Source organism: Lemur catta, chromosome 18 (genome assembly GCF_020740605.2).
Source record: "Lemur catta isolate mLemCat1 chromosome 18, mLemCat1.pri, whole genome shotgun sequence".
In the NCBI taxonomy this organism is placed as follows: domain Eukaryota; kingdom Metazoa; phylum Chordata; class Mammalia; order Primates; family Lemuridae; genus Lemur; species Lemur catta.
The window spans coordinates 35212452-35239427 of NC_059145.1; the positions used below are offsets into that span (position 1 = coordinate 35212452).

Genomic DNA, 26976 nt, shown 5'->3' on the forward strand with positions numbered 1-26976 from the left:
AGTGTATCAATGGGCTGTGTGACCCTCAGCAAGTTACTCAATGTCTCTGAGCTCCCTTCTTCATTTATAAAACAGGGGATAAAACAGAGCTGATCTTCAGAGTGTTGCTGGGAGGATTAAAGGAGAAAATACATTTAAAACACTTAGGCCAGTATGTGGCATATAGTAAGTGCTTCTAAAATGTTAATAATTCATTAGTTGAGTCCAATTTTCCTATCTTTGAAGATATATGAAGTCAAGTCCAGGCTAGTCTTGTGAAGAGGTGAGGAAGAGAAAGAAGTATTTTCCTGGGTTTGTTTCTAATTTGCTTTATACACAAATATGCTCAATGCCCTTCACAGTGAAAAAAACACCCCTTTCTCATTCCCTCTCAACTTAGTCACATGCATAGAGCATCTGTCTTTTCCAGCTCCAAGGGGCTCTTCAGATCTACCTGCATCCTTCAGCCAGCAACTATGGAGACCCACCAAGTGCCGGGCCAGGAGAGCTCACCTTGCAGAGGGGGTGGTGGAGCAGCCCCAGAAGTGACAGCATACAGCACAGTGCAGGCAAGAGCAGGGCAACGGAAGTGCCATGGATGCGACACTTGGTCTCATCTATGTCAGCAGGAAGGTCTTCCTGAAGTTAGTGACCAAGAAACTGAGCTATGCTAAGGAACCCCAAGGAATTGGGAATGAAGGAATGAAGCCTTCTAGGAGGGAACATCAGTCTAAGATCTTCTTGTTCCCCAGAACTTTGATCTGAACACTGTTGGCTCTTCCCTGAAAGCTGCTTAGAATCCAGGATTCAATGCAATCTCTATCAGGATCCCAGCTGACCACTATGTAGAAACTGACAAGCTGATTCTAAATTTCATGTAGAATTGTAAGGGACCCAGAATAGCCAAAATACTCTCAAAAAATAAGAATAAAGTTGGACAACTCATACTTACTAATTTTTAAACTTACTACAAAGTAACAGTAATTAGCAGTGGCATAAGGATAGACATATAGATCAGAGGAATAGATCTGAGAGTCCAGAAATAAACCCGTGTGTTTATGGTAAACTGATTTTCCACAAGGGTGTCATGACCCCCTTCAATGGGGGAAAGAAGAGTCTTTTCAATAAATGGTGCTAGGACAAATGGATAGCCATATGCAAAAGAATGAACTTGGACTCTTATCTCTCACCATATAAAAACCAAACTATAACAGATCAAAATTTTAAATATAAGAGCTAAAGCTATAAAACTCTTACAAGAAAACATAGGACTAAATCTTCATGACCTTAGATTTGGCAATGGATTCTTAGATAATAACACCAAAAGCATGAACAAAAAAATTAAAAAGTAAAGTGGACTTTATCAAAATTAAAATCTTTTGTGTTTCAAAGAGACACCCTGAAGAAAGTGAAAAGACAACTCACAGAATGGGAGAAAATATTTGCAAATCATATATCTGATATGGGACTTATATCTGGATTATATAAAGAACTCTTACACCTCAATAATAAAAAGACAACCCAATTAAAGATGAACAAGGCGTTGAAATAGACATTTCTCCAAATAACATGGCCAATAAGCACAGAAAAGATGCTTGAAATCGTTAGTCATTAGGGAAATATAAATAGAACCCACAAGATACCACTCATACTTCTGAGAGGTAGATGATATATATTAATAACTAGAGTTAGCAAGGATATGGAGAAATCAGAACCCTCACACTCTGCTAGCGGGAATGGAAAATGATGCAGCCACTTTGGTAGTTCTTCAAATGGTAAAAGACAGAGTTACAATTCGATCTGGCAGTTTCATTTCTAGGTAAATGCCTAAGAGAAATGAAAACATACATCCACTCAAAAACTTGACTGTTCTTAGCAACATTATTCATAATAGGAAAAGGTGAAAGCAACCCAAGTATCCATCAACAGATGAATAAATAAACAAAATGTTATAGATATAGTGGAATATTATTCAGCCATGAAAAGGCATGGATACTGATATATGCTACAACATGGATGACTCTTGACAATATTATGCTAAGTGAAATAAACCAGTCACCAAAGACCACATATTATATTATTAAATTTATATGAAAAATGTCCAGAAAAGGTAAATCTATAGAGACAGAAAGATCAGTGGTTTCTTAGGAATGAGGGACAGGTGTTGACAGGTAAGGTTACAGAGTTTCTTTGCGAGGTGATGAAAATGCTCTAAACTTGGCAACTGATGGTGGCACATAGCTGTGAATAGACTAAAAACCATTGAATTGTATACTTTAAATAGGCAAATTGTATTGTATGTGAATTATATCTCAATAAAGCTGTTTAAAAAAGTAAACAGTGGGCCGGGCATCGTGGCTCATGCCTGGAATCCTAGCACTCTGGGAGGCTGAGGCGGGCAGATCATTTGAGCTCAGGAGTTCGAGAGCAGCCTAAGCAAGAGCGAGACCCTGTCTGTACTAAAAAGATAGAAAGAAACAATCTGGACAACTAAAAATATATAGAAAAAATTAGCTGGGCATGGTGGTGCATGCCTGTAGTCCCAGCTACTCAGGAGGCTGAGGCAGAAGGATCGCTGAGCCCAGGAGTTTGAGGTTGCTGTGAGCTAGGCTGATGCCACGGCACTCTAGCCTGGGCAACAGAGTGAGACTGTGTCTCAAAAAAAAAAAAAGGGGAGAGTGATTCTGACCAGTAAGTGGACTGAGATGAGAACCACTGCTCCACCCTTTGGTGCCCAGAGGCTCCCTGGTTGCCTCTTCACAGCAAAAATGGTTACTTCTTCAAGACGCAGACTACTGACTAAGTCAGTTCTAGGTTTCATGAATTGCTCGTGTGTTTAGGACAAATACATTGAGAAATCAGCTGTGTGATGACCCAGACAGCCAGCCTCCCACTGCGGGGCCAAGACACCGACCCCTTAGCCCTCAGGAAGGGAGATGATGCCAGCCCGGGTACCTCTGACTGAGCAGCCTCTTCTTGGTAGGCCAGAGGGTTAAATGAAACATGACAAAGGCCAGGAAGACCTGCACTGGGGCACTTGTAAAACGTCAGCTGTTGCACATGTAATGAACTTCAGTCCTCTTAAATATCTATGCAGAAGACTATTGGAACCATCAGAAACTTAAATTGCACTTTTGTAAAACCAGCTTCCTCTCAGAGAGCCATTTCAATTTCTGCAACATTACAACCTGCCATCTTGGATTTTTATTTTAATGCAGAGACACCGAAACATAATAGACATGTTCCAACTCTTTGCTTCACTTCTTGGCTGGTGCTGCCCTGGCCCGGGGGCCTTAACTTTGGCCATCCGGTGCCGGCATACCGCGGTACTCCCCACCAACCAAGCTGATCATCATTGCCCATTTAAAATCAGATCTTGGTCTCCAGCTTTTGTCAACAGGACATTTGACTTAACTTTCTGTCATCAGAGTTAATATAAACCACATTCCCCCAGAGACAGATTGTCATGAAACAATTCCTCCTAACTTGGCCATCCATTATACAGAATTATAGGCCACAGGCCTGGAAATGGAAGATAAGGCTCTTTCTGGCACAACCTGAAAGTGCATTACGTGTCTCCTGTGACTAAGCTATTTATTAGGAAAAGGAGCCACTGAAAATGGGAAAAACATATTATCTTTGCTGCTGCATTATCTGAAAAACGGGTCAAGGCTCAGAACAGACTCTCTGCCATACTGTTCAGAGGTCTGACTTCTTCATCCCCAGTCCACTCTGCTGTGGGGCTGCTAGTCTCTGGATTTTGATGCCATGAAGAGGGCCATCCCTGCCTTTCAAAGGCGACATTACCAAGAGCATCGTGAGACTGTGGAGGACAAATAGGGTGGGAGGGTCGCCTGGCCTGGACTGCATCTGGGCCAGAAGGCGGTCCAGGCCCACTCACATCTCTGTGAACCCGGCTTCATTACAGCTCCTTCTTGCCAAGAGTCACTACTGTTGACACCAGGAGACTGACCCCTAATCCTATAAGCCCCTCCCTGGGGACCACTTCCTCAGTGATAAATTCAGCTAGTGTGAAAAGACCGGCCTTCACAACATGCTGCAGACTTCACGTATGTAGGCATTTCATTCTCCCCAAATGGTACCCATCTGTCACCTGACGAGAGCCAGCACACGGAGGCCCCTCCCTGCAGGCAGACACTACCGTGCCTTCCACGGGCAAGGGGCACTTTGGGCCTCCACACCCCTGGAGGCTCTTAGGTTTCCACCCTTGTCCCCCAAGTCCTTTTTTACTCAAATCACAATGTACCCGGTAATTTCTAACATTAGCTAATAAATGTCATTTTCAAATATTTTATGCAGAACCCACATTTAAAGCATGAAGATGGCTTTTCCTGTATAAATAGAAAATAACTCTCAAACTCCAATTCCTCTCTCCTTTATTATTAACTTGAGTGAGACTTGGAAGGGAAAAAAAGGTTGAAAAGTGTCAAAAGATATTTCGTCTTGACAGTCGAAACAACTTCTGGTTGTATCTTCTTCATTGAACTCCTCAGAATGAGCTGCAGGGGAAAAGAAACCCCAAACTCTTGGATGGAATGTGCCAGGATAAGCAGAGAGCATTTCTGCAGCCAGGTTATCAGTAACACCAGCCACAGAAATAACTAGCAGGGTGCTTGAGGCCGAGAGGCGCCTACAGCTGGTCCCAGATGGGTGGTCCAGCTCCCACAGGTGTCGCCTTCGTGAAGAAGATTCCAGGGCTCTGTGTGACCCCACCCCAGAGCTTCTCGGGGAAGCACTTACAGCATGGGCTTCTCTGACAGTGGGGGGAAATCCAGGTGCTCGCTCCTGCTCCCTCCCCGGCATCCCTCACTCCTTTCCTCCGTGACCCTCTCTCTACCCCTTCTCCCCATTCTTCCTTTCCGGTAGCTTCTCCCCACCACGCTGTGGGGATCTGGAGCCGTGAGAAGTCAGCTAGCTCTCACAGAGGTCAGCTGACCTCCCTGGTCCGACAGCCAGCAAGTGGACGGCACGCCAAGCCTGCAGTCGCAGCCACCCTGCCACACAGCTTAGTCCTGGCCCTGCACCGGGCAGTGAAAGACCCCACCCCTCCCACACCCCGAGTTAAAAGTTCACAGAAAGAACCCTCTGCAGGCCTGGTGCTCCCTGAAAAGGTTCCGTTCAGTACCATGATGGGAGCCTGCCCACTGTGCTTCCTCAGCAGGATACCAGGAAGGTCCGCTCCGGAATGACAAGCCCACACACCAGGGCTTCTGGGTGTAGGTGGCTGACCTCTTGTGCTAGGATACCCGGGAGAACCCAAGGCTCACTCCCCAGCTGAGCGGGGGCCTGACGCACTGGCTATGAGAAAGCCCCAGAAGCCTCCTCAGCCAGTGTCCGAGGGTGTGCAGACTGAGCGGGGGCAGAGCTGAAGGAACAGGAAACTGAGAACAAGGCCAGGCAGCCAATGGGGACATCAGGAGAGATGAGACAGAGGCTCAGGGTTCCCCTCAGAGAAGAGGTAGAGTCCCGGGGGTAGGGGAGAAGGCACACATTGGGTACACTGATGAGGGGCTGTAGCCAAGGGAACGCAGCAGTGCCACCCTGGGCGACACTCAGTGCTCACAGCCAGTGTGGCAGGTGCTCATCAGGTACAACGGCACAGACCTCAGCCCGTGACGCCAGCCTGTCCGTCGTGGGGAGGGGCTGGGGGGGACAGGGGCACTGGGGAGGGGTCTTGGAGCTACCTACCAACCATATGCGTAGTTTCGATATTTGAACCACCAGCACTGCCACACTGGTGCTTCCTCGCTGAGGTCAGGAAATAGCCGGGGTGACACTCTGATCTGGCTTTGACCAGCCTGACCCAAGAAAATCTTCCCTCATCATCAGTGGGGAGCAGCCCGGGGGCTGGGCTTCTCCCAATCGTCTTCTCTTGGGGAGGCTCTTGTAGCTCACTAAAGCATGGCAGCTAGGACAACAGGCAGACCTGGGTCTGAATTCAGACTTGGACAAGTAATTTAACCTCCTGGAGCCTCAGTCTTCCCATCTGTAAAATGGGGTGAGCAGTTGTAGTACTGAACAATTTTTAAGCCTTCTGATATGCCAGGGGATTCATATTCTCTCTCTCTCCTCTCTCTCTCTCCTCTCCCTCATTTAGTCCTTACAACAACTTCATGCATTGAGGTGGATACAGTTATTTAGTACAGAGGTTAATATTTTGTGTGAGATCACACAGCAGGTGAGCAGCCATGCCTCGACTCTACCTCCAGCTGTTTGGCCTCAGAGCCCGTTCACTGACCCAGGAGACTTCATCTCCTACAGCAGGGGTGCTGCGGGTGTCCAACGAGCCTGCAGATGGAGCAAAGCGCAGTGGCTGCTGTCCTAATCATCTATTGTTACTCCTTGGAAGACGGCAGCATCTTGGCAGATCTTATATTGATACCTGCTGGGTTTTCCCTCAAGTAAGAGTGAACAGGATGAAGTTTGCCTATGAGCTCAAACAGTGTTCCTTACATATAAAATGGACAGACAGCTCTTCATTTAAGATATTGACCCTACATTGTACTACAGAAAACCAGTGACATGAATATCACTCAGCCATTTCCGAAACAGAGTTCACAATGGAGAGGGCGGGGCTAAGAGGCAGAAAGAAAAAAAATGACAACTTGGCATCAGGACAAAGAAAAAGTGCTGATGTGGCCCGCTTTCAGTATCCCTGACTCACATGCTCTTTGAAAGAAGGAGAGAGTATTAGTCAGCTCCGGCTGCTGTAACAAAATACAACAGACCAGTGGTTTAACCAGTAAAAATTTATTTCTGGAGCCAAAATCCAAGTGTGGTTTCTCCTGAGCCCTCTCTCCTTGGCTTGCAGACGGCCGCCCTCTCGCTGTGCTTATGTGGCCATCTCTCTGCGCACATGCGATCCCTCGTGTCTCTTCTTGTAAGACAACAGCCACATTGGATTAGGGCCAACTCTAAGGACCTCATTTCAACTTAATCACCTCTTTAAAGATCTTATCTCCACGTACAGTCACACTCTGAGGTGCTGTGGGTGGGGACTTCACATATGAATTTTGGGGTAGATACTATTCAGCCCATAACAGAGAGCACACTGGCCAATAAGAGAATAATAAACTCTTTTAAATTGATCCATTTGAGACATGCAGCTATTACGTGAAGGGAGATACTAATGAGTGAAGGACACAAATGATCCCGAGACAGGTAGAAAATTAAAGAGATACAAACAGAGAGTATGACTGCCTCCTCTTGAAATCCAAGGAACTGATCCTGGAACATTGTAAAACCTTCCTGAGCAAGTACCTCCAGATCTTCCTTAAAGTCTCGTTTGTGGAAAAGCAAATTGCCACAACCCAATTTTGTGTGAACCTGAAGAAGGCACTGCTGGGTCTGGCCTTTGCTCAGGCTCCCACACCCGCAGAGGGAACCCACCACTCCCTCCCACTGCTGGCCCGTCACAGGCCCCGACTGGTCCTGGGCCTGGAGCCCCAACCAATGCCCTTCCTCACCTCCTCACCTGGGTCCCGAGGGACCTTGTCCTGCTAGCTCCCTCCTCCCACTCTGCCCTTGAGGGCAGTGAACAGAGGACATGAAACGTCTCTGAAGGTCAGGTCGGGCCCCACCTCCCCACATCCGGCCTGGGCCTTGAGTGAAGCAGACACAAGAGGATATGGCGTACCCAGAGAGGTTCAGCTGCTGAGGCTCTGCTTCCAAGCACAAGTAGGAAACCACAGATTTGGAACAGAAAGACATTCAACTCCAGTCTGAGTTTCTCCACATAAAGATATGTGCCCTCAATCTCCCTCAGCCATTTTATTCATCTCTAAGATGTGGATTGATCCACCTGCCAAAAGGCAAAGTGACAGTGTGCTGCATCTCTGTGCATATGGACATGTGCAAATACCTACGCGTGTGGGCACAGAGCAGCAGCAGCTGTTGAGGTAGAAAACACTTAAGAATTGTTCTGCTGCCATGAAGTGAGAGGAGAGGAAAGAGAAAAACATCCACATGCACAGAAATAACGCTCCCGTTTAAGAAGGAAGGGAGAATACAAGAATGGTGGCCCTCTGGAGACTACAAAATGGAGCTGCCCACATTGTGCAGCACGTGTTGTCTTCAGAAATAGGGAAGGTCAGTCACCAGGTCATTTATACCAGGAACCCGCCCAAAGTATCAGAGGCATGAACTTTTGAATGTCATCTTGAGGAACTAGTGGCCCTGAGTAGAGAATATATCTGACAGTGGACATCTCATCCCCAAGGCCTGCCTGTGCTGTTGTCAGACATTCATCGGGCAGCAAAGACCCCTGCATGGAACTCCTGGTCCAGATCCCCTGTGACACGTGTCCCCAATGCAGGCCAGGCTCCTGGACGTGGCCTGGGACAGGGGGGAAGGCAGAGGGGACTGGCTGGTGCACATCCTTGGCCGCATTAGTCCTGGGCCTCATCACCTTTAGATGGTCTACTGAGGCCCAGGAACAGCTGCTTCAAAAAGTCCTCTTGCAAGTCACCTGATACAATGTCCGTGAGAGAACAAAACGAGACTGCACAGCCACTTCCTGAGATAAGAAAACCTCACTTCTAATCCCAGTTTCCATTCTGACCCTTGGAAACCCTGACATATTTGTTTCCAAGTGCAGAATGGTCTTCATATTTGAGGCAGGGCATCCCCGTGTCTGTGACATCCATCAGCAGATGGCTGGAGGATCATAGAATCATTTTAGAGGGAAATCATTTCCCTTTTCCCAGGCCAACATCGTTCATCTTAAAATAACTACTGCCACCATAAGGACACAATATGACACTTAACACAATCTCTTGCAAAGGCAGCATCCACACTGACTCCATAAACAACTCACTTGATAGTCATCCTGCCTCTGACTAAACCATTGCCACCAATTTTCACCACAAAGTAGAGAGAACTGTCACCTGGGAAGCCATTAACAATTTACATGCTGATATATTTCCTTTTATGGGATAGCTGTGTCCCCTGAAAAATTACTTGCAGATTGGTAGCTTTGTAAATCAAGTTCTTTTGTTCTTTCATTTTTAATTACTAAAAACGTAATGCATGTTCCTTGTAAAACATTCAAACTGAATAGGAAGGGGAAGGTAGAAAGCAAGCACTATGCATTTCCTGAACATCCCTCCAGTACTATGCTGCATATACAACCACTTACATCCTTCAAACACACACACTCACACGTGTATTTTGCTATGCATTTCCTCGACGTGTTCTCTTCTGCATCTCCATCACTTATTTCTGCACCTTTGAGACCCTTCCCCTGAGCACGTGAGCTCCCGCTCAGCAGAGTCTCCAGGCCCCAGAGAACACGCATGCCTTTTGAGATGTTAATGGTTGTTCCATGATAAAAGGATGCCATAATCAAGTGAGTTAGGGAAAAGCTGACTCATAATTAAACAGCTTTCTCTACAGTAGGAACTTGTATTCCTTGAACATCTCACGTATACAGTGGATTGCCAAAAGTGACAGATTCTACACGGCGTCTCCCTCCCTTATTCCATCCCAAAACATTTTGCCAGGGACCATTTATCAGTATCTCGTGTGATGTGTTTTCTCTCACTGCAATATCTCCTGCCTCTCCCCATGCCCCAGACCTTAGTTTAATTATCTCCTACTCATCTTTCAGATGGCAGTTGAGCTTGTCTTCCCTAGGAAGATGTCCCCCGACCCTGACCCCTCCTCCCTTGCATTCAGCCCCAGCTGAGTTGCTCTAGGGCATCCTCTCATTGTACCACAGCCCTGTCCTCCACACTGCACACCCTCCTGGGGGCACCACACACTCAGCTGTGTGGTTACTGCCCGGCTGCCTCCCTATGGACCTGTCGGCTCCACGAGAACATGGGCAGAGCCTGTGCATTCCTCACCACAGTCCCTCACGCTAGAGGGACACGCAAGAGGTGCTCCATGCATGTTTCCTAAATCAAGAGATGATGGTGTGTCCCATAGAAACCCAGCTCTGCACGTGCCACCCCAGTTGCTCCGGTGGAAGGACTCACATCTCCTAAACACACGGCGGTGAACTTTCTGGTGAGGAGAAGAGCCTTCTTGCATTATGAATCATTACCTCTTTACCCGCGTGTCTTGTACATATTTTGGAATGGCAGGTTTGCAGGATTAAATGTGGAACCATCTCATCTCCGACAGAAATATCCCCAATGTGTGAGCAGTTGGTACCCATTGGCATTCTGATGCAGAATTTGCTTTACATTTTTAAAATGACTTTTTGCTGCAACATTATGTTGATAAAGGGAAGAGATTGGAAGTGTTTATGTAAAATAAGACTAGTTTTCATTTGTGATGGATTTTCACATGCTGAGAAGAAAATAGCACGATTTGACAAAAACAGGGCCTTCCATTTGCGGCACGTATAAAGTGTGCGTGTAAACAGGCATGACACAGCTAGCTGAATACTCAGCACAGCCATGGGGTGGTGGATACGGTGGCATGTAGGACACAGTACGGAGAGGCAGTGTACCCCAGGGGATCTGAAGTCAAAGCATCAGGTTCACATGTTGACTCACACCCTTTGCTAACTGAGGAATTCTGAGCAAGTCTCTAAGCCTCAGTTTTCCCTCATGTAAAATGGGAATAATAATGGTTCCTACTTCACTGAGTTGTGGGGATTGCACTGTATTAGATCACATTAGATCACAGCCTGGCACACAGTAAGCACCATATAAATATTACCTGAAGGAAGAAAACTGGTAGAGGGAGGCAGCAGTTGACTAACGCCCAGGTGAGTCTCCAAGGACAATGGGCAGATAGTGTGTTCTGGATAGAAGTTTCCGTCAGCTTGGAGTTGGGAAGAACAAAAGAGTGTGAGAAGTGAAAAAGAAGATTTTCTTCATGTCCCTGCCAAGACCAGGACCACCAAACAACTGAGGGTCTCCAGGCCTCTCTGAGAGCCCTGGTCCCAGGCAAAAGGAAAGCAAAGAGCGTTGTTTGAAGCCCTACAGAATTTAATTGATAATGACACCAAGGGTCTGAGCAGCCAGGTGACCCGAGCAGTAGGACACAGACGCACAAAGGCTCCCCGTGTCCCAGCACGATCAGCGCGTGGAGGCCAGGTGCAGGGATCAGAGACGGGGCACCCTGTCGAAGTGCTCATAGGCCTCCAGCCTTGTGCTCTGGTTCCCTGCTGTTCTCTGTTCCCTGAATTTCTTGATGTACAACTGCAGTGATTCAAGGGTTCCCAAGATGCAGGAGAAAAAAAACGTTACCTGGCCCAGTGTCAGAGATATTCCCAGGCACGCACAATGCCACTGTGGGCTTCACTATCATCCTTCTTAGAACAATACTACCTGTCCAGACTCTCAGTAAGCTTTTGCCACACAGTAGCCACAGTCTGAAATGCTTAACATGCACTTTCATTTAATCCTCACAAACCCCACGAGATAGGTACTATCGTGATGTCTATTGCACAGAGAAGCGTGCATCATCGTCTGAGCCCTTTGGGAGGGAGGCCAGCACCAGGCAACAAGGACACATTATACTCACCTTCAGACCACACGCCCTGGCTGGTGCTGCCCAGGAGGCCGGGGCCACCGACAAGTCTCTGCTGTGGCCTCTTAAATCCTGAGCCTGCATTTCCTCAGCAAAGCAGTCCCTTTCTCACATGTAGGGACCTGTGGCATATCTGGTTGGTTGGTAAGCTCAGGGACAGTGGCTCTTAATCGATTTTCCCCACTGGAACACACTGTATTGTCACTGGAGGCCACAATACCCACTGCTGCAATTTCCAAGGTGCTGAAGGTAGTTCCACCCTCTTCCTCCCAGTCAAAACACAGACCAGACAGCAAGTGCTTAAGAGTGATGCTATCATAGGAATGACCTTGAGTCCTCTCAAAGCCATTTAAAAAAAAAGTAAATCACATATATACTCTGGCTCTCCACCATTGCTGTGACATTTCACAAATGCCGGGACACCAGGGTGAAATAAAACACTGCCAGCTATGCCCCCTGCTCTTCCACTCTCCTTTAGTGCTGCCGGCCCCTCCTTTCAGAATTCCTCTAGCCTAGGTTCTGCTCCCATCCAACTGCAAGATTCTGTCTTGATTTCCAATCCTTTGGAAAAAGAGATTAAAAATATGAATTTAAAAATTCTCAAAGTCAATAGTATTACCTGATTAGGCATACATATAAAATTACTGTCTTCAAAAACAAACAAACATTCAAATACAAGTAGAATTGACAGAAAAAACAAGCAAAAACAAACAAACAACAAGAAAGAACACCGTTGTTGATGACCTGCAGTAAGTGGACTCAGTCTAATTCAGCACAGTCCGTGGAAGATCTTTTCCATTCCAGGTCCTCCGCTACGTTCCCAAGAGATAAAAAAAAATCACAGCCCCTGGCCCAAGTTTAAGGGCTAAGAGCCCAGTGAGAAACAAACAAACAAATAAACCCACTACAGGATGTGACTGATGAATACTTTAACAGACCAAGCACCGTGGGGCACGGTGAGCGGGAGGGGGTGGTTCTGGAGAGGAGGGCTGGGGCCAGAGGGAAAGACAGAGCAGCTGTGGCGCTGGGCTCTAAGGACAGGACAGGCCTTTCCAGAGGGTGGGGGAAAGCACCCTCCACTGGAGGTCAGAGCCTAAGCAGGGGCTGTTCAGGGAATCTAGAGTCCCCGGATCTGGCATGACCAGAAGAGGAGGAATGGGGTAGCCAGGAAAAGAGGGCAGAAAACCGGAGTCAGCTTGTGAGCACGCTTATATTTGATTCTACACACATTGTTGAAGGGAAGGTGGTCGGGGCTTGGGGATGGGCATCCCCTGCAGGTTTGGGGCAGGCCAGCAAGGGGAGCCCATCTGGTTTGCAGGGAGCTGGAGGCTGGTTTGGGGTGGAGGGTCAGTGTGTACCGAGTGCCTCTCCTTCCCCTCCCCTGCTGCACCTTCCCCTCCTTCAGTGCTCAAAATGACACTTTACACCGTACAGATGAGGAAAGGAGGCCCCAAGAGTGAAATGCTTTTCCCAGTCCACCACGCTGGTACTCACAGCAAGTCCAGGCCTGCCACTCCCCAAAGATTTCCCCGATGCTCCAGGGAGACCCTCACAGTAGAGCAGGACAGAGAGATCAGGACTGCACAGGGTAGTATCTGGGAAGAAAGGGGACTGGGGGACAAGAACAGTGTTGCAGGGAGCCTTAGGCAGGTTGTATAAACTCCTTTTCCACTTGCATTTTGGGGAACCATCACTTGGCACCTAAAGTGATGCCTTTTGAGTTTTACACCATGTAATGTCCCTGCACTCAACTCTAGAACAGAGGCTGTGGAAGGTTTGCCTTGGAGGATGGTGGTCCCCACTGCTGCCTATGACATGTAGGGTCACTGTCAATGAGATAATGCAGTTAAAGTGTTCAGTACAGAGCGCAGTTCTTGGTAAGTAATCTGCGTATCCATCCTTCACTCACTTATTCATCAAGTGCAACTTCCAGGCTAAACATAAGGTTAGCATAGGGTTGAGGGGCCATAAAGGGCCACATGATACCCTCCCTCCATGAGCAAATACAGACACAAACCTATGCACCCACACATACACATCTATGCAGACCTATGTTTATGTGCACATACATGCATTCAGAAGTGTGAAGGAATTGCCAGTAGAACTTAAACCCCGTCACTCAACTTGTGAATTTTAAGTCATAGTTATTCTGTGATATAAAAATATCATTTACAACCTAGAATAGAAAAGCTATGAGTACTTTGGGATGACAACTGTGGAATCACTTCGGTGGCACTGCCTTGTGTGTATCTTGCCAAACGCCTTAGTCCTGCTGCACTCACACTGCTGGAACAGGGGCTCCTGAAAACCAGATACAGCTGGGGGGGGTTCCCTGGGCCTCGGCGAGGACTGCAGCTTCCTGGAGGTCTTTCTCTGGGGTCGAAGCAGTGTGCTCTGGCCTACTTCCTCTGACCTGGACTCCCAATTCCAACTTAGGGCCATATCACCACCACCTTCAGTCAGGGCTGGGACACAGGCACGGACACAAGATTCTAGCCTACTCCGAATGCTCAGAACCCAAGGAGAAAAACCATTTAGAGTCGGAATTTGTTTTTAACATCCTGGGGTTAGTCACTCTTGCTCACTTGTACACACGTGCTCCCTGTCTCTCCCTCTCTCTCTCACATACACACACACATGCAAACGGAAAAGAAACAAAAGAGAAAGCAGAAAATTTTAAACAGCTTTTTAAAAGGTTCATGAGCCTTCTTGCACATCAAATGGCTCTTGAAAAACAACATTTTAACGATTTCCGTGTAAACAAATCAGAAACATATGGATTAAATTTCCCTTAAAATATACACGTGTAATTAAGGGGAAAAGTGCTTGGCAAAATGCATTTTGCATTTTATCAAACCCAACATTTGAAAAATAGGTTCAGACATCTGACAAATCCAGATCCAGCGATCCTGCCCATCCCTACGGCGGCACACACACTCCGCTTCTAAGCAGGGGCCCAATCCCTGCCTCTCCGGACTTTTGCCCTTTCCTTGGGGTTTTTAGAAGAAACTATCAGATTGTAACAGACAGATTGATTCTGGGGGCTTTGCAATGGTGGTTACAGGTCTTCCTTTTCCTGGAGCTCTTTTCATTTTCGGGGGCTAGACCCCCAAGAAAGGCATAGCCTTGCAGCCCAGTCTCAGCCAGACGTGGAAGATGAAGGAGTGGTCTAGGCTGTGTCTTGCAATTCACACCTCCCCCTCACCATAATATATAACATGTGAATAGGTATGTGTGTGTCTATGTACCTGTGTGTATGTACATATAAATTTTATACCACTTCAGCCTGGAAAGTATTTAAAAAAGAGTTCACCTTTATCTGAATCCTCTGCCAGATCACAACAGTTCTCACAAAAGCATCTTGCCCCTTGCTTTCCCCAAATGGGATATGAAGTCGTTTACAGCGTTAGGGTATCGGCCACTGGTCTTCACAGTCTCCCGGATAGTAAGACTCACAGGCTGGGGATGCCAGAGCAGCCACTCAGTGAGCGTCTGTTGAAGAGGTTTCGTGAAAACAGCGCTGTATCAGGCACACTGAGGACCCCAGGATGCATCTCTAAAGACTCTAGGATTATGGCTCTTGGAGTTCCCATGGGCACAGCTTGCCAGCATGTCGCCAACTTTGAAGCTTGTCTCTCTCAGTGCATTAGAGAAAGACACCTCAAGCACAGAGGAAGGCGTTGACTAGGCTGGACAGCCTGACTGCAAGGCCCAGCCGAGGAGGCGGAGAGCACACTGCAGAGAGCAGATGGAGTCCACCAGCCAGTTTCTTCTAGAACCAGAAATGATGCCCAAGAACATAGCACACAGCAGCTCCTGAGCAGGTTATCAAACCACACTACTACGTATCCACGGGAGGCCTGGCTGCCAGGAGAGAACGGCCTTGTATTGGTTTTCTTTGTTGTGAGCAAGATTTCCAACCCAGAAACAAGGAACAACATAGCCAGTGACCAAGTTCTGAGCATATGTTTTGAGTACATGTCATCAATAACGAGATCTTAGCTGGAGGGCCTTCTAAACATGAAATATATTTCTGCAGTTTGGAAAGAAAAAAGACTGTTTGGGGCTGCTTTGAATTAGGTAGAGTGGAGACAGGAATTTGCCTGAAGTGTCTGCCCCTCTCCCGTGAGCAGACACCGCCTGGCTGAGACAAGATAGAGCACCTGGCCCACGCCCCACGTCTGTGCCCCACGCCCCACATCTGTGCCCCACGCCCCACGTCTGTGCCCCACGCCCGGGGCTGGGGGATGACGATGGAGTCTGGCCATGGGTGGTAGGCAGACCCCACGGGAGCCGCCGAGAATGACCTTAAGTGTCATTATCTACCTCCCATGGCTCAAGAACTCTGACTATCCATTAAGATTCTACCTAGAGATCCTCATGAGAACGATTCTACAGCCTGTGTGATCAATGGTGTCTCCCTTACGTGTTGCCATCATCAAAAGGTACAATTACACAATTTAAAGCCCAAGGTGCAATTAAATCTCTGTCATGGTGCTAATGGCTCAAGCAAGCTTGAAGCAGCTGTCATATTTTAAAAGATCATTCTGGCTTGTTATATATCTGAAATAGCTCTGTAAAATCTCGTCACTTTTTCATCTTCAGTTGAGAATGTTTTTAATGCTAAGATGGCTTTCTTCCAGCCACACTGCACAAAAGGGAGAAATTTCATTTGGGACTTCATCAGCTGACAAGGTCATCTTGGAGGAATAAACTCTGCCCAGTAAAGCCGAGCGCAGCCCTCCAAGGCGTGGTGCCACTTGTTCCCTAAGGAAGAGTCCAAAGTAAAGATTAGGTCACAGGATGTGGCCCAGTCCAGAGCTCTTCGGGAGTAGTTTAGACTGACATCACTTTTTTTCTCTAAGAGGGAGAAAGGAAAGAGGCAAAGTTGAGTCTCTGCCCACATGAACCACTGGAGAGTTGCCATCGTCACTGGCACTCCCACTGTCCCCGGACTGTCCATGCTGCAGCCCATCCGTGCGTGACACACGGCGTTCTTATGACCTCACTGCCTGTCTGCTCCCCAACTAAACTGTGAAGCCTTTGAGGGAGGGGCTGTGTCTGGTTTACCACGGGACCCCCAATAACCGTCAGAACAGGTAACGGATGGGGTCCTGCCTCCACTGAGCTTCCAGGGTGGGCAACAGAGAGCCCAGGAAAGGGAGAGAGTGGGTATGCCCCCACAAAGAACAGCCACGAGGGAAATGTTTCGGAGACAGTGAGTTGCAAGCTCTTTAATCACTGACCAAGCTCCTTAAACAGTGACCTGGAACAATTTAGAAGCGCAGTTTATATCCATGTTATTTCCCAACAGTAATGACGACAGCCCAAACTCACTGATGGCTGTCCCATGCCGCTGCCATGCTAAGGGCTACACACACACCATTGCATATCCTCTCGTAACCCACTGAGGACACAGTACCTTTATCCATAAAGTGGGAAACTGAGGCTCAGGAGGCAAAGCTGCCTGCTGAGGACCACACAGCCCACAGGGGGAGAGCAGGGTTCACATCAACATCCCTTGCTCTTCACTGTTGCAACCTTGAACGTGATTCTGAAACTGATGCTGTGACAGAAACTGGGCCCGATATCTTTGAAACCTTGATGGCAGACAATAGGGCATGTTTTTTACTTGTCCCGTATAAAAAATACCACGACTTTCTGATTTACTTTTCCGGGAGGAGAGCGCTTTTTTTTTTTTTTTTTTTTTTTTTTAGGAGCCTCTCAGGTATGGCAAAGTAGAGCAAACTCCTGCTCAATAATGATAAGGTGAAGATGTTGACAAGAACTTCAATCCTTCCTAAACATCATCTCAGTTAGTCCTCACAACCACCCTCTGAGGTAGACATGATTATTATTCACATCACTGAGACGAGGAAACTAAGACCTAAAAAGACGAGGTGACACACCCAAGGTCACAGCCAGAAAGAGGTGGAACTCGGGGTCTAGCCACAGGCCATCTGATGTCAGAGCCCAGTCCTTGGCCACCATAATCCCAGTTGGAATGGGCAGATGGGAATTTCGGGAAAAGAACTCTAGTGTCTACATGACGACTAGATTTGAGGTATGAAATCCTGGGAATAGGGAATTCATTAATGTCCATGGTGCTCTGTGCTCTGAGAAAAGACCAAAACTGATTCCATTGCAACCCAGGAGCTCCCCAACCCTTAAATACCATTTCAGGGAAGAGAGGAAGGAAAGAAAGAGGTTACATCAGGGGTCAGCAAACGATGCCTGCAGATTAAAGCCAGCCAGCTCTTTTTGTAGATAATAAATTTGAGTGACACACAGCGATGCCCACTGATGTCACATATTGTCTACAGCTGCTTTTGTGCCCGAACAGCAGAGCTGAGTAGTTGCAGGAGAGACTGGCTGGCAAAGCCTAAGATATTTACTATGTGGCCCTTTACAGAAAAGGTTTGCCAACCCCTGGCCTACATGTCAGAGAGCTTAATGTGTAATAAACACCAATTGGAGAAACAGCAAGCCCAGAATCTCCAGGCAGAACAGGTACACCCTTCACCTATCCAGCTGATGGGTGACACATTCAGCTTGTAATTGTGCTTTAAAAAGAAAAAAAAAAAAAAACCTTTATCCAAAACCAGCCATCCCTGCTTCTCAAACCCCCTACTCTTTACCCTCTAAAAGGAGCAGCGGCCCGGAGTCTTACCTTTGTTGTACATGTTCGTTGGCACTTGGACGTCACTCAGACTGATATTCACAGGCAAATTATTAAAATGGTCATTTGGGGCTAAGATGAATTCCTTTCCCAGCTCCAAAAAATTCCCGTCTTTGTCCCTTTCATTTATCAGCACAGCATTGAAGTATTCATACTGAAAGAGAAAGTCAAAAAACATTACATGCAGCTGAGGGCAGACAGTCCCAGGCACAGGCCACATGCCGTCCCTACATCTGTGGACCCTGATTTGCTCACATAACCTCTTTGAGTCTTATGTGCTGTCTATGGCTGCTTTTATGCAGGTGTGATAGCATTACATAAGTATTTGACAATGTCAGTAAATATTCTTGGAAAACATACACTCAAGGGGCAACACAGTACTTCCTTATGTGAATATAGAGAAAACATCCCTAAAAACATTTTAATTCTTTAAATTTTGGAAAGAGACCATGCCACTAGCAGCCTATGTTTAAGTTAAAGGAGGCCGAAAATCCACAAAAGATAACAAGTAAATATATAACATGTCAGAGCATCATACTTGCTTTGGAAAAATAATACCACAGTAAGGGGAGGAGCAGAAGCAGAAGGGCTCTGTGTTTATATATGGTGCTCGGGGCAGGTCTCACTGCTACAGTGACACCCGCCTTGAGACTGAATGAGGGGAGGAAGCCAGTGGTGAGGGCATCTGGGGCAAGTGTCCCAGACAGAGAGGACAGCAAGGGAAAAGGCCCTCAGACGGGCGTGGGCTGGCACATTTTACAAATGGCTACATCATCAGCTTACACATACAGAAGGCTTGCTTCATGTCACAAATTATTCCACATGCTTTTCATGTGTTATCTCACTTGATCTCTTAATGTTATGAAGTAGATTTATGAATATTCTTACTTTGCAAGTGAAGAAACCGAGCTGTAAAGAATTCACGCACCCTGCCTAAGATTCCACAGCTGATCAGCACGGCCAGAGTCCAGACACAGGCAGCCTATCTCCAGTCTGTGCTCCTTCCACTGCACGGGCCAGTGGGCGGAGTAACAGAACCTTGAAACAACTATGTTGATATGCTAAGGGGACTAATGGGAAAAGTGGATAACATGCAGGAACAGATGTAACATAAGCAGAAGGATGGATAGTGTATGAAAGAATCAATAATAAATGCAAGAAATCAAAAACACTGTAATGGAAATGAAGAATGCCTTTGATGGCTCATCAGTAGACTGGACACAGCTTGAAGATATGTTAATAGAAACTTCCCAAACTGAAAAGCAAAGAGAGGAGAACAAAAGGATCAGAATATCCAAGAACTGTGGGACAATTATGAGAGGTGTAATATATATGCAATGGGAATACCAGATGGAGAAGAAAGAGACAAGGAAATTGAAGAAATATTTGAAATAATAGTGGCTGAGAATTTCCCAAAATTAATCACAAACCCAAAAGTGCAGATCCAGGAAGCTCAGAGAACTCCAAGCAAAACGAATATTACAAAAATCTACACCTACACATATCATATTACAACTGCAAAAAATCAAAGATAAAGAGAAAATCTTGAAAGAAGCCAGGGAAAGGGGGGTAGATCTTACCTACAGAGGAATAAGGAAAAGGATTACATCAGACTTCTCCTCAGAAACTATTAATATGTAAGCAAGAAGAGAATGGAGTGAAATACTTAAAGTGCTCAAAGAAAAAAAATCCATCAACCCAGAATTCTGTATGTAGTGAAATTATCCTTTGCAAGTGAAAAAAAAATAAAAACCTTCTCAGACAGACAAAAATGAGGGAATCTGTTGCCAACAGACCTGTCTTGCAAGAAATGTTAAAAGTTCTTAAGACAGAAGGAAAATTATATAGGTCAGAAACTCTTATCCACATAAAGAAAAGAGTGTTAGAGTAGGAATAAATGAAGGTAAAATAAAATATTTAATTTTTCTTATTCTTAACTAATCTAACATATAATAGCTTGTTCAAAATAATAATAGGAACTAATTATTGGGTGATTATAGTCTGTGAATAAGTGAAATGAATGACAGCAAAGGGAGGAATGGGAAATACTTTGTGCTACGATTTGAATGTGTCCCCTCCAAAATTCAGGTGTTGCCAGTGAGGGCATTAAGTTGTGGGGTCATTAGAGGTGATTAGGCCATGAGGGTTCCTCCCTCATGAATGGGATGAGATGTCCTTGTATAACGGCTTGACAGAGAAAGTTCATCCCTTTTGCCATTCTGGCTTCTGCCATGTGAGAAAACAGCATTCCTCCCCTCCGGAGGATGCAGCACCAAAGAGCCAGCTTGGCAGCAGAGAGCAGCCCTCACTAGACACCAAACAGGCTGGTGCCTTGATCCTGGGCTTCTTAGCCTCCAGAACCGTGAAAAAATAAAAAATTTCTGTTCTTTATAAATTACTCAGTCTCGGGTATTCTGTCATAGCAGCACAAGTTAAGACACTCCTTTATAGGGTACCTACACTACCCATGAAGTGTGATAGGGTCATTTGAAAATGGACTTAAGTCAGTTGTAAATGTATACTACAAACTCTAGGGCAACTACTAAAATAATTTTAAAAGGAAGTACCATTTATATGCCGAGAGAGGAGTGAAAATTAAGTCACATAACATGCTCACTTAAAATAACAGAAGGTAGATAAAGAGTAGAAGACAAAAAAAGAAAGAACAAGGACAATAAACAGAATATTCTTATAATTATGGTACATATTAATCCAACTATATCAATAATCCCTTAAATGTGAATGGTCTAAATACATCAATTAAAAGACAGAGACTGTCACAGTGGATTAAAAAAAAAAGATCCAACTATATTTTGTCCACAGGCAACCTACTTTAAACATAAAGACACAGATATATTAAAAGTAAAGGGATGGAGAAAGATATATCATGGTAACATTAATCAAAAGAAAGCCAGAATAGGTATTTTAATTTCAGACAAAGCAAACTTCAAAGCAAGGAACATTATCAGGGAATAAGATGTGTATTACTTAATGATAAAGAGGTCAGCTCCCCAAGAAGACATAGCAATCCTTAATTTGTAGGCAGCTAGCAAAAGAGTGTTAAAATATGTGAAGCAAAGACTGATAAAACTGCGAGGATAATTAGATGCATCTGCTATTATAGTTGAAGAATTCAACATATCTAGCCCTACATCAGTAATTGACAGGCTCAGGAGGCAAAAAATTGGTAAAAATATAGTTGTACTGAATGGCATCATCAACTGAGTTTAATTTACATTTATTTACAGGATATTTCATCCAACAAGAGCAGAATGCTTGAGCATTCTTCTCAAGCATGTGAAGATGTTTGCTTGGAACACGCACCAAGATAGACCACATTCTCAGCCATAAAACACACCTCTACAGATTTAAAAGAATACAAATCATATAAAGTATGCTCTCAGATCACAATGAAATTAAACTCAAAATCAATAACAAAAAGATAGCTGAAAAGTCCCAAAATATTTGGAGGTCCAACAACATACTTTTAAATAACACATGGATCAAAGAAGTCTCAAGAGGAATGCTAATCTAAATGAAAATACAATTTATCAAAATTGTGGATGCAGCAAAAGCTGCTTAAAAGGAAATTTGTAGCACTGAACACACATGGATTAGAAGAGTAAAAAGATCTAAAATCAATCATCCAAGCTTCTACTTTGGGAAAGTAGAAAAAGAAGAGCATATTAAATCCAAAGTAAGCAGAAGAAATGAAATAATATATTTTTAATTTGCAAAGCGAAAAAGATCAATGAAACTTGAAAACAGGACATCAATAGAAAAAAAATCAATGAAACCAAAAGTTTGGACTTTTACAAGATTTATTATAGTGAAAAGATACAAAGCAAAATCAGCAAAGGGAGGGGGAACATGAGGCGAAGTCCAGAGTAATCCAGGCATAAGCTTCCAATAGTTCTGTCCCAGTGTAATCACACCCGTTGCACTTAATTCTTCCAGTAATGAATTGAAACAACACATTTGAAATGCTGTCTGCCAGGGAGGCTCAAGAGAGACTCAGTGCTCAGAATTTATATTGGGGGTTGGTCATGTAGCAACTCTATTTATTTAATGCCAGCTTAACGTAGTTGACATTTATAAAACTCCACACCTAATAACTGCAGAGCACACTTTCTTTTCCAGAGCATACACTGGCTGGGCCATTAAGTCTCAATAAATCTGAAATGACTGAAATCCACATAGTATGTTCTCTGATAATAACAGGCTAAATTTATAAATTAATATATGATATTGGTATAAAAATGTTGATATCTAGATATCCAATTAAAGATTATCTGGAAATGTCCTAAAGATTTAGAAATTAAACAACATACTTCTTAGTAATATACATGTCAATGAAGAAAATGACATAGGAAGTTGAAAAATCTTTTGAAATTAATCATAATAAAAACAACATATTGTCTGGGTGTGGTGGCTCACGCCTGTAATCCTAGCACTTTGGGAGGCTGAGGCAGGAGGGTTGCTTGAGGCCAGGAGTTCGAGGCCAGGAGTTCAAGACCAGCCTGAGCAAGAGGGAGACTCCATCTCCACAAAAAATAGAAAAATTAGCCAGGCATGGTGGTATAAGCCCATAGCCCCAGCTACTCCGGAGGCTGAGGCAGGAGGATTGTTTGAGCCCAGGAGTTGGAGGTTGCAGTGAACTATGACGCCTCTAGCCTGGGCAACAGAGCAAACCTTGTCTCAAAAAACAAAACAAAATGAAATGAAACGAAAAAGTACACATCAATATTCCTCATGAACTTGGACACAAAAAATCTTAAAATATTAAATGAAATGAAATCTACCTATAATTAAAAGGATAATACATTATGACCAAGTTGTATTAATCCCAGGAATTCAAGGTTGGTTTTAACATTTGAAAAATCAATCAACATAATTTACTACATTAGCAGAACAGAGAAGAAAAATCATATGATGCAGAAAAAGTATTTGATAAAATTCAATTATTGTTCATCATAAAAATGTTTGGAAAATTAGAAATAGGAAAAAGTGTTCTCAACCTGATAAAGAACATTTATTAAAAACCTGCAGCTAACATTCTATTGATAAAGAAGCACTGAATGTTTTCCCCTAAGATCAGGAACAAGGCAAGGATATCTTACCAATTCTATTCAGTATTGTATCGGTGGTCCTGGCAAATATAGTCAGATGAATAAATCAATAAAACATATTGAAATTAGAAAGGAAAAAAATATCTTTATTTGCAGACAATATGATTGTCTATATAGAAAATCCTAAGGAATCCACACAATATACCAATGAATATAATATACTAAAAAATTGTTATAATTTTTTTAAGAGTTGGCAAGGTCATATAATACAAGACAAATATTTAAAAAATCTATTGCATTTTAATATCCTAACAAAGAACAACTGGAAATTAAAATTGAAAATAATAGCACTCACAATGGCATAAAGCATGAAATATTTAGGTATAAATTTTGAAAAATATGTGCTATGCCTGTAAACTACAAAATACTACCAACTACAAAATATTGCTGTTTGAAATTTAAGACATACATAAAGGGAAAGAGATAATTTGCTCAAGAATTGGAAAGTTCTTCCCAAACTGATCTATATCAATGAAATCCCAATCAAAATCTCAACAGGCTTTTTGTAGAAATTGCCAAGTTGATTTTAAATTTTATACAGAAATGAAAAGAATTTCAATTTCCAGAACAATTTTTAAAAAGAAGAAAAAAGTCCAAGGACTTACATTTCCTGATTTTAAGCCTTCCTCTAAATCTCGTTAATCAAAACAGTGTGGTATTGGCATTAGAATAGACAAACATATCACTGGAACAGAAGAGTCCAGAAATAAAGCTGGACATACACAGTCAACTTATTTTCAATAAAGAAGTCTAGATAATTCAATGGGAAAAGTATTATGTTTTCAACAAACTGTGCTGGATCAAATGATGAAAGATATGAAAACTACATTCTCAATCCCTAACTCACATCATATATACATATTAATTGAAGATGGATAATAGACTTAAACATAAAAACTACATCTGTAATGCTTCTAGAAAAAAGGTGATGAATACTTTGGTGGCCTTCAGGTGGGCATTGATTTCTTAGGATACAAAATGCACTTATAATTTTAAAAATTGATAATTTGAAAGTTATGAAAATTCAAAACTTCTGGTCATCAAAATCACTGTCAACGAAACAAATAGGAAAGCTACTGTTGAGGACAAATATTCATAATATACACATCTGACAAATGACTCATACCCAGAATACATAATGAACTACTATAACTCAACTTAAAACACCAATCTCAATATGGACAAAAGATCTGAACAGACACCTTACAAAGGAAGGTATATGAATGGCCAATATGCAGGTCAAAATGTGTTCAGTCATCAGGGAAGTGCAAAATAAAACCCCAATCACATGCCAATTTCCACCCACTAGAATAGCTAAAATTAAAAATTCTGACAATATTAAATGTTGCCAAGGATGTGGAGTAACCAGAAATCTCATTTATTGCTCATGGAAATATAAAATGGTACAAACACTTTGGGAAAACACTTTGCAGCTTCTTGTAAAGTTAAACATATATCTACCATATGACCCGACAATTCCACTCCTAGGTATTTACCCAAGAGAAATGAAAACATACCCACAAAAATATTTGTGTGAATGTTCTTGAAAGCCCCATCCTAACAGCCCAAAACTAGAAATACCCCAAATGTCCATTAACAGGAGAAAGGATAAATAAATCTGTGATACAGTCATACAGTGGACTACTGCTCAGGAATGAATTACTGATACACTCAAAATATGAATGAATCTCACAAACATTAAGAGTGAAAGAAGCCAGAGACAAAAGAGAACACATGCGTGATTCCATTTATATGAAGTTCTAACAGTCAAAATTATTATTCAATCATGATGGCAATCAGGGGTTGCTTCTTGGGGCAAGGGTCTGAGTCAACTGGGGGGTCCACAGGAGAGCTTCCCGGAGTGCTGGAAATGTTCCATATCTTGATGAAGCACGGGTTACACACACGTATTCATTTGTCAGTACTCACTGAGTTATATGCTAAAGAACTGCATTTTCCCAGATAGAAATGTATGCCTTGATAAAAAAAATTAAAGTCACAAAAGGCCTTTCAATTCTTTTTGCATTATTAATTCAAGAACTCTACAGAAACAGAACTCAAGTTAATAATTTCAACCCTAACCATTTTTTAAAGCACAATTTACTGGGATATGGCACCCCCAAAACAAATCAGACTTCTGCTGAAACACCAACTCAGGAAGCTCTTGACTGTGCAGAAATATCTTGACCAGCCCATGAACCACCCAATCAATGCCAAGGGGAAGGCCCCCCTCTTTTGAGGAATCTGGTTTCTAGGAAACATGTCAGTAGCACTTTCTTCCCACAGCACCACGTTAAGGGAAGTCTTAATCTTCCATAGACCCAAGCACTTCACAGACTACCAACACTTTCCAGAACTCCAGCTTTCACCTCCATTGTTTCGTATAACTGGAAGTTAAATTACCAAAATAAAGCCTCCGCCTGCTGCTTGATAAAGGACAATGCAGTAATGGTTCATGCACAGGCTCTCTGGAGGCAGCTTCGAAACTGCCGTTTAATTGAATCATCTGCACAGCCCAGAATGCAAATGAAGGATGGAAACCTAAGCACGATTTTGCTCAGTGGTGCTCATCATTTACCAGGGATGACTGTGTGTTCTGTTTCTCCTCCCCAAATTCATTTGTCTGTTCTACATTGATTTTGAAAAGGCTGATTCAGTACAAACAAGAAGAATCATTGCTCAGGCCTTGGAACGCATTGCTGTAATTATGAAGCTCAGTGGCTTAGTCCATATGATCGATTGAGGAAAAGATGTGTTTAGTCCAAGTCACCTCAGTATTTCCGAATCCTTGCTGCCCTTGGGGTCAGGGCAAATTAATTTTTTTGTGTGTATATATCTGATGACCTACTAAGTGTGATGGGGGCACAAGGGTACTAATCCAGGGGACAAAATGTAACATATAAAATACCAGGGACAAAGCGGTGGGTGTGCTTTGTTCACCAGAAACCAGTGCAGCCCCAGGCTGCAACGTGGTGGTTCAAGGAGTTAAGTATCTCAGAGTAATCAGTAGGGCAGAGGGCAGCAAACTTTTTCTGTCAAGAGTCAGACGGTGTCTTTGACAAAGCAGAAAAAAACATACTCTGGGGAAAAGAATCCTTATTCAATAAATGGTGCTGGGAAAACTGGATAGCCACATGTGGAAGACTGAAACAGGACCCACACATTTCATCTCTCACAAAAATCAAATCACGGTGGATAATAGACTTAAACCTTAAGTGCGAAACTATTAGAATTCTAGAAGAAAATGTAGGAAAGACTCTTACAGACATTGGCCTAGGCAAAGAATTTATGAAGAAGACCCCAAAGGCAATCACAGCGACAACAAAAATAAATGAATGGGACCTGATTAAATTAAAAAGCTTCTGCACAGCCAAAGAAACAGTCACAAGAATAAACAGACAACCTACAGAATGGGAAAATATTTTCACATGCTACACATCAGATAAAGGACTGATAACAAGAATCTATTTAGAACTCAGGAAAATCAGCAAGAAAAAATCAAATAACCCTATCAAAAAGTGGGCAAAGGACATGAATAGAAATTTTTCAAAAGAAGATATAAGAATGGCTAACAAACATATGAAAAAATGCTCAACCTCCCTAACATCAGGGAAATGCAAATCAAAACCACAGTGAAATATCACTTAACTCCAGTGAGAATGGCCTTTATCAAAAAGTCCCAAA

General features: G+C 43.7%; 1 protein-coding gene across 1 annotated transcript in view; it reads right to left on the bottom strand.

Moving 5' to 3' along the window:
* CACNA2D3 (calcium voltage-gated channel auxiliary subunit alpha2delta 3) overlaps window positions 1-26976 on the bottom strand; it is an 806837-nt gene that overhangs the window by 472596 nt on the left and 307265 nt on the right. Inside the window, exon 5 of the mRNA XM_045529969.1 lies at window positions 18155-18317. Within this exon, the coding sequence (XP_045385925.1) occupies window positions 18155-18317 (163 nt within the window). The remainder of the gene's footprint in view (window positions 1-18154; window positions 18318-26976) is intronic.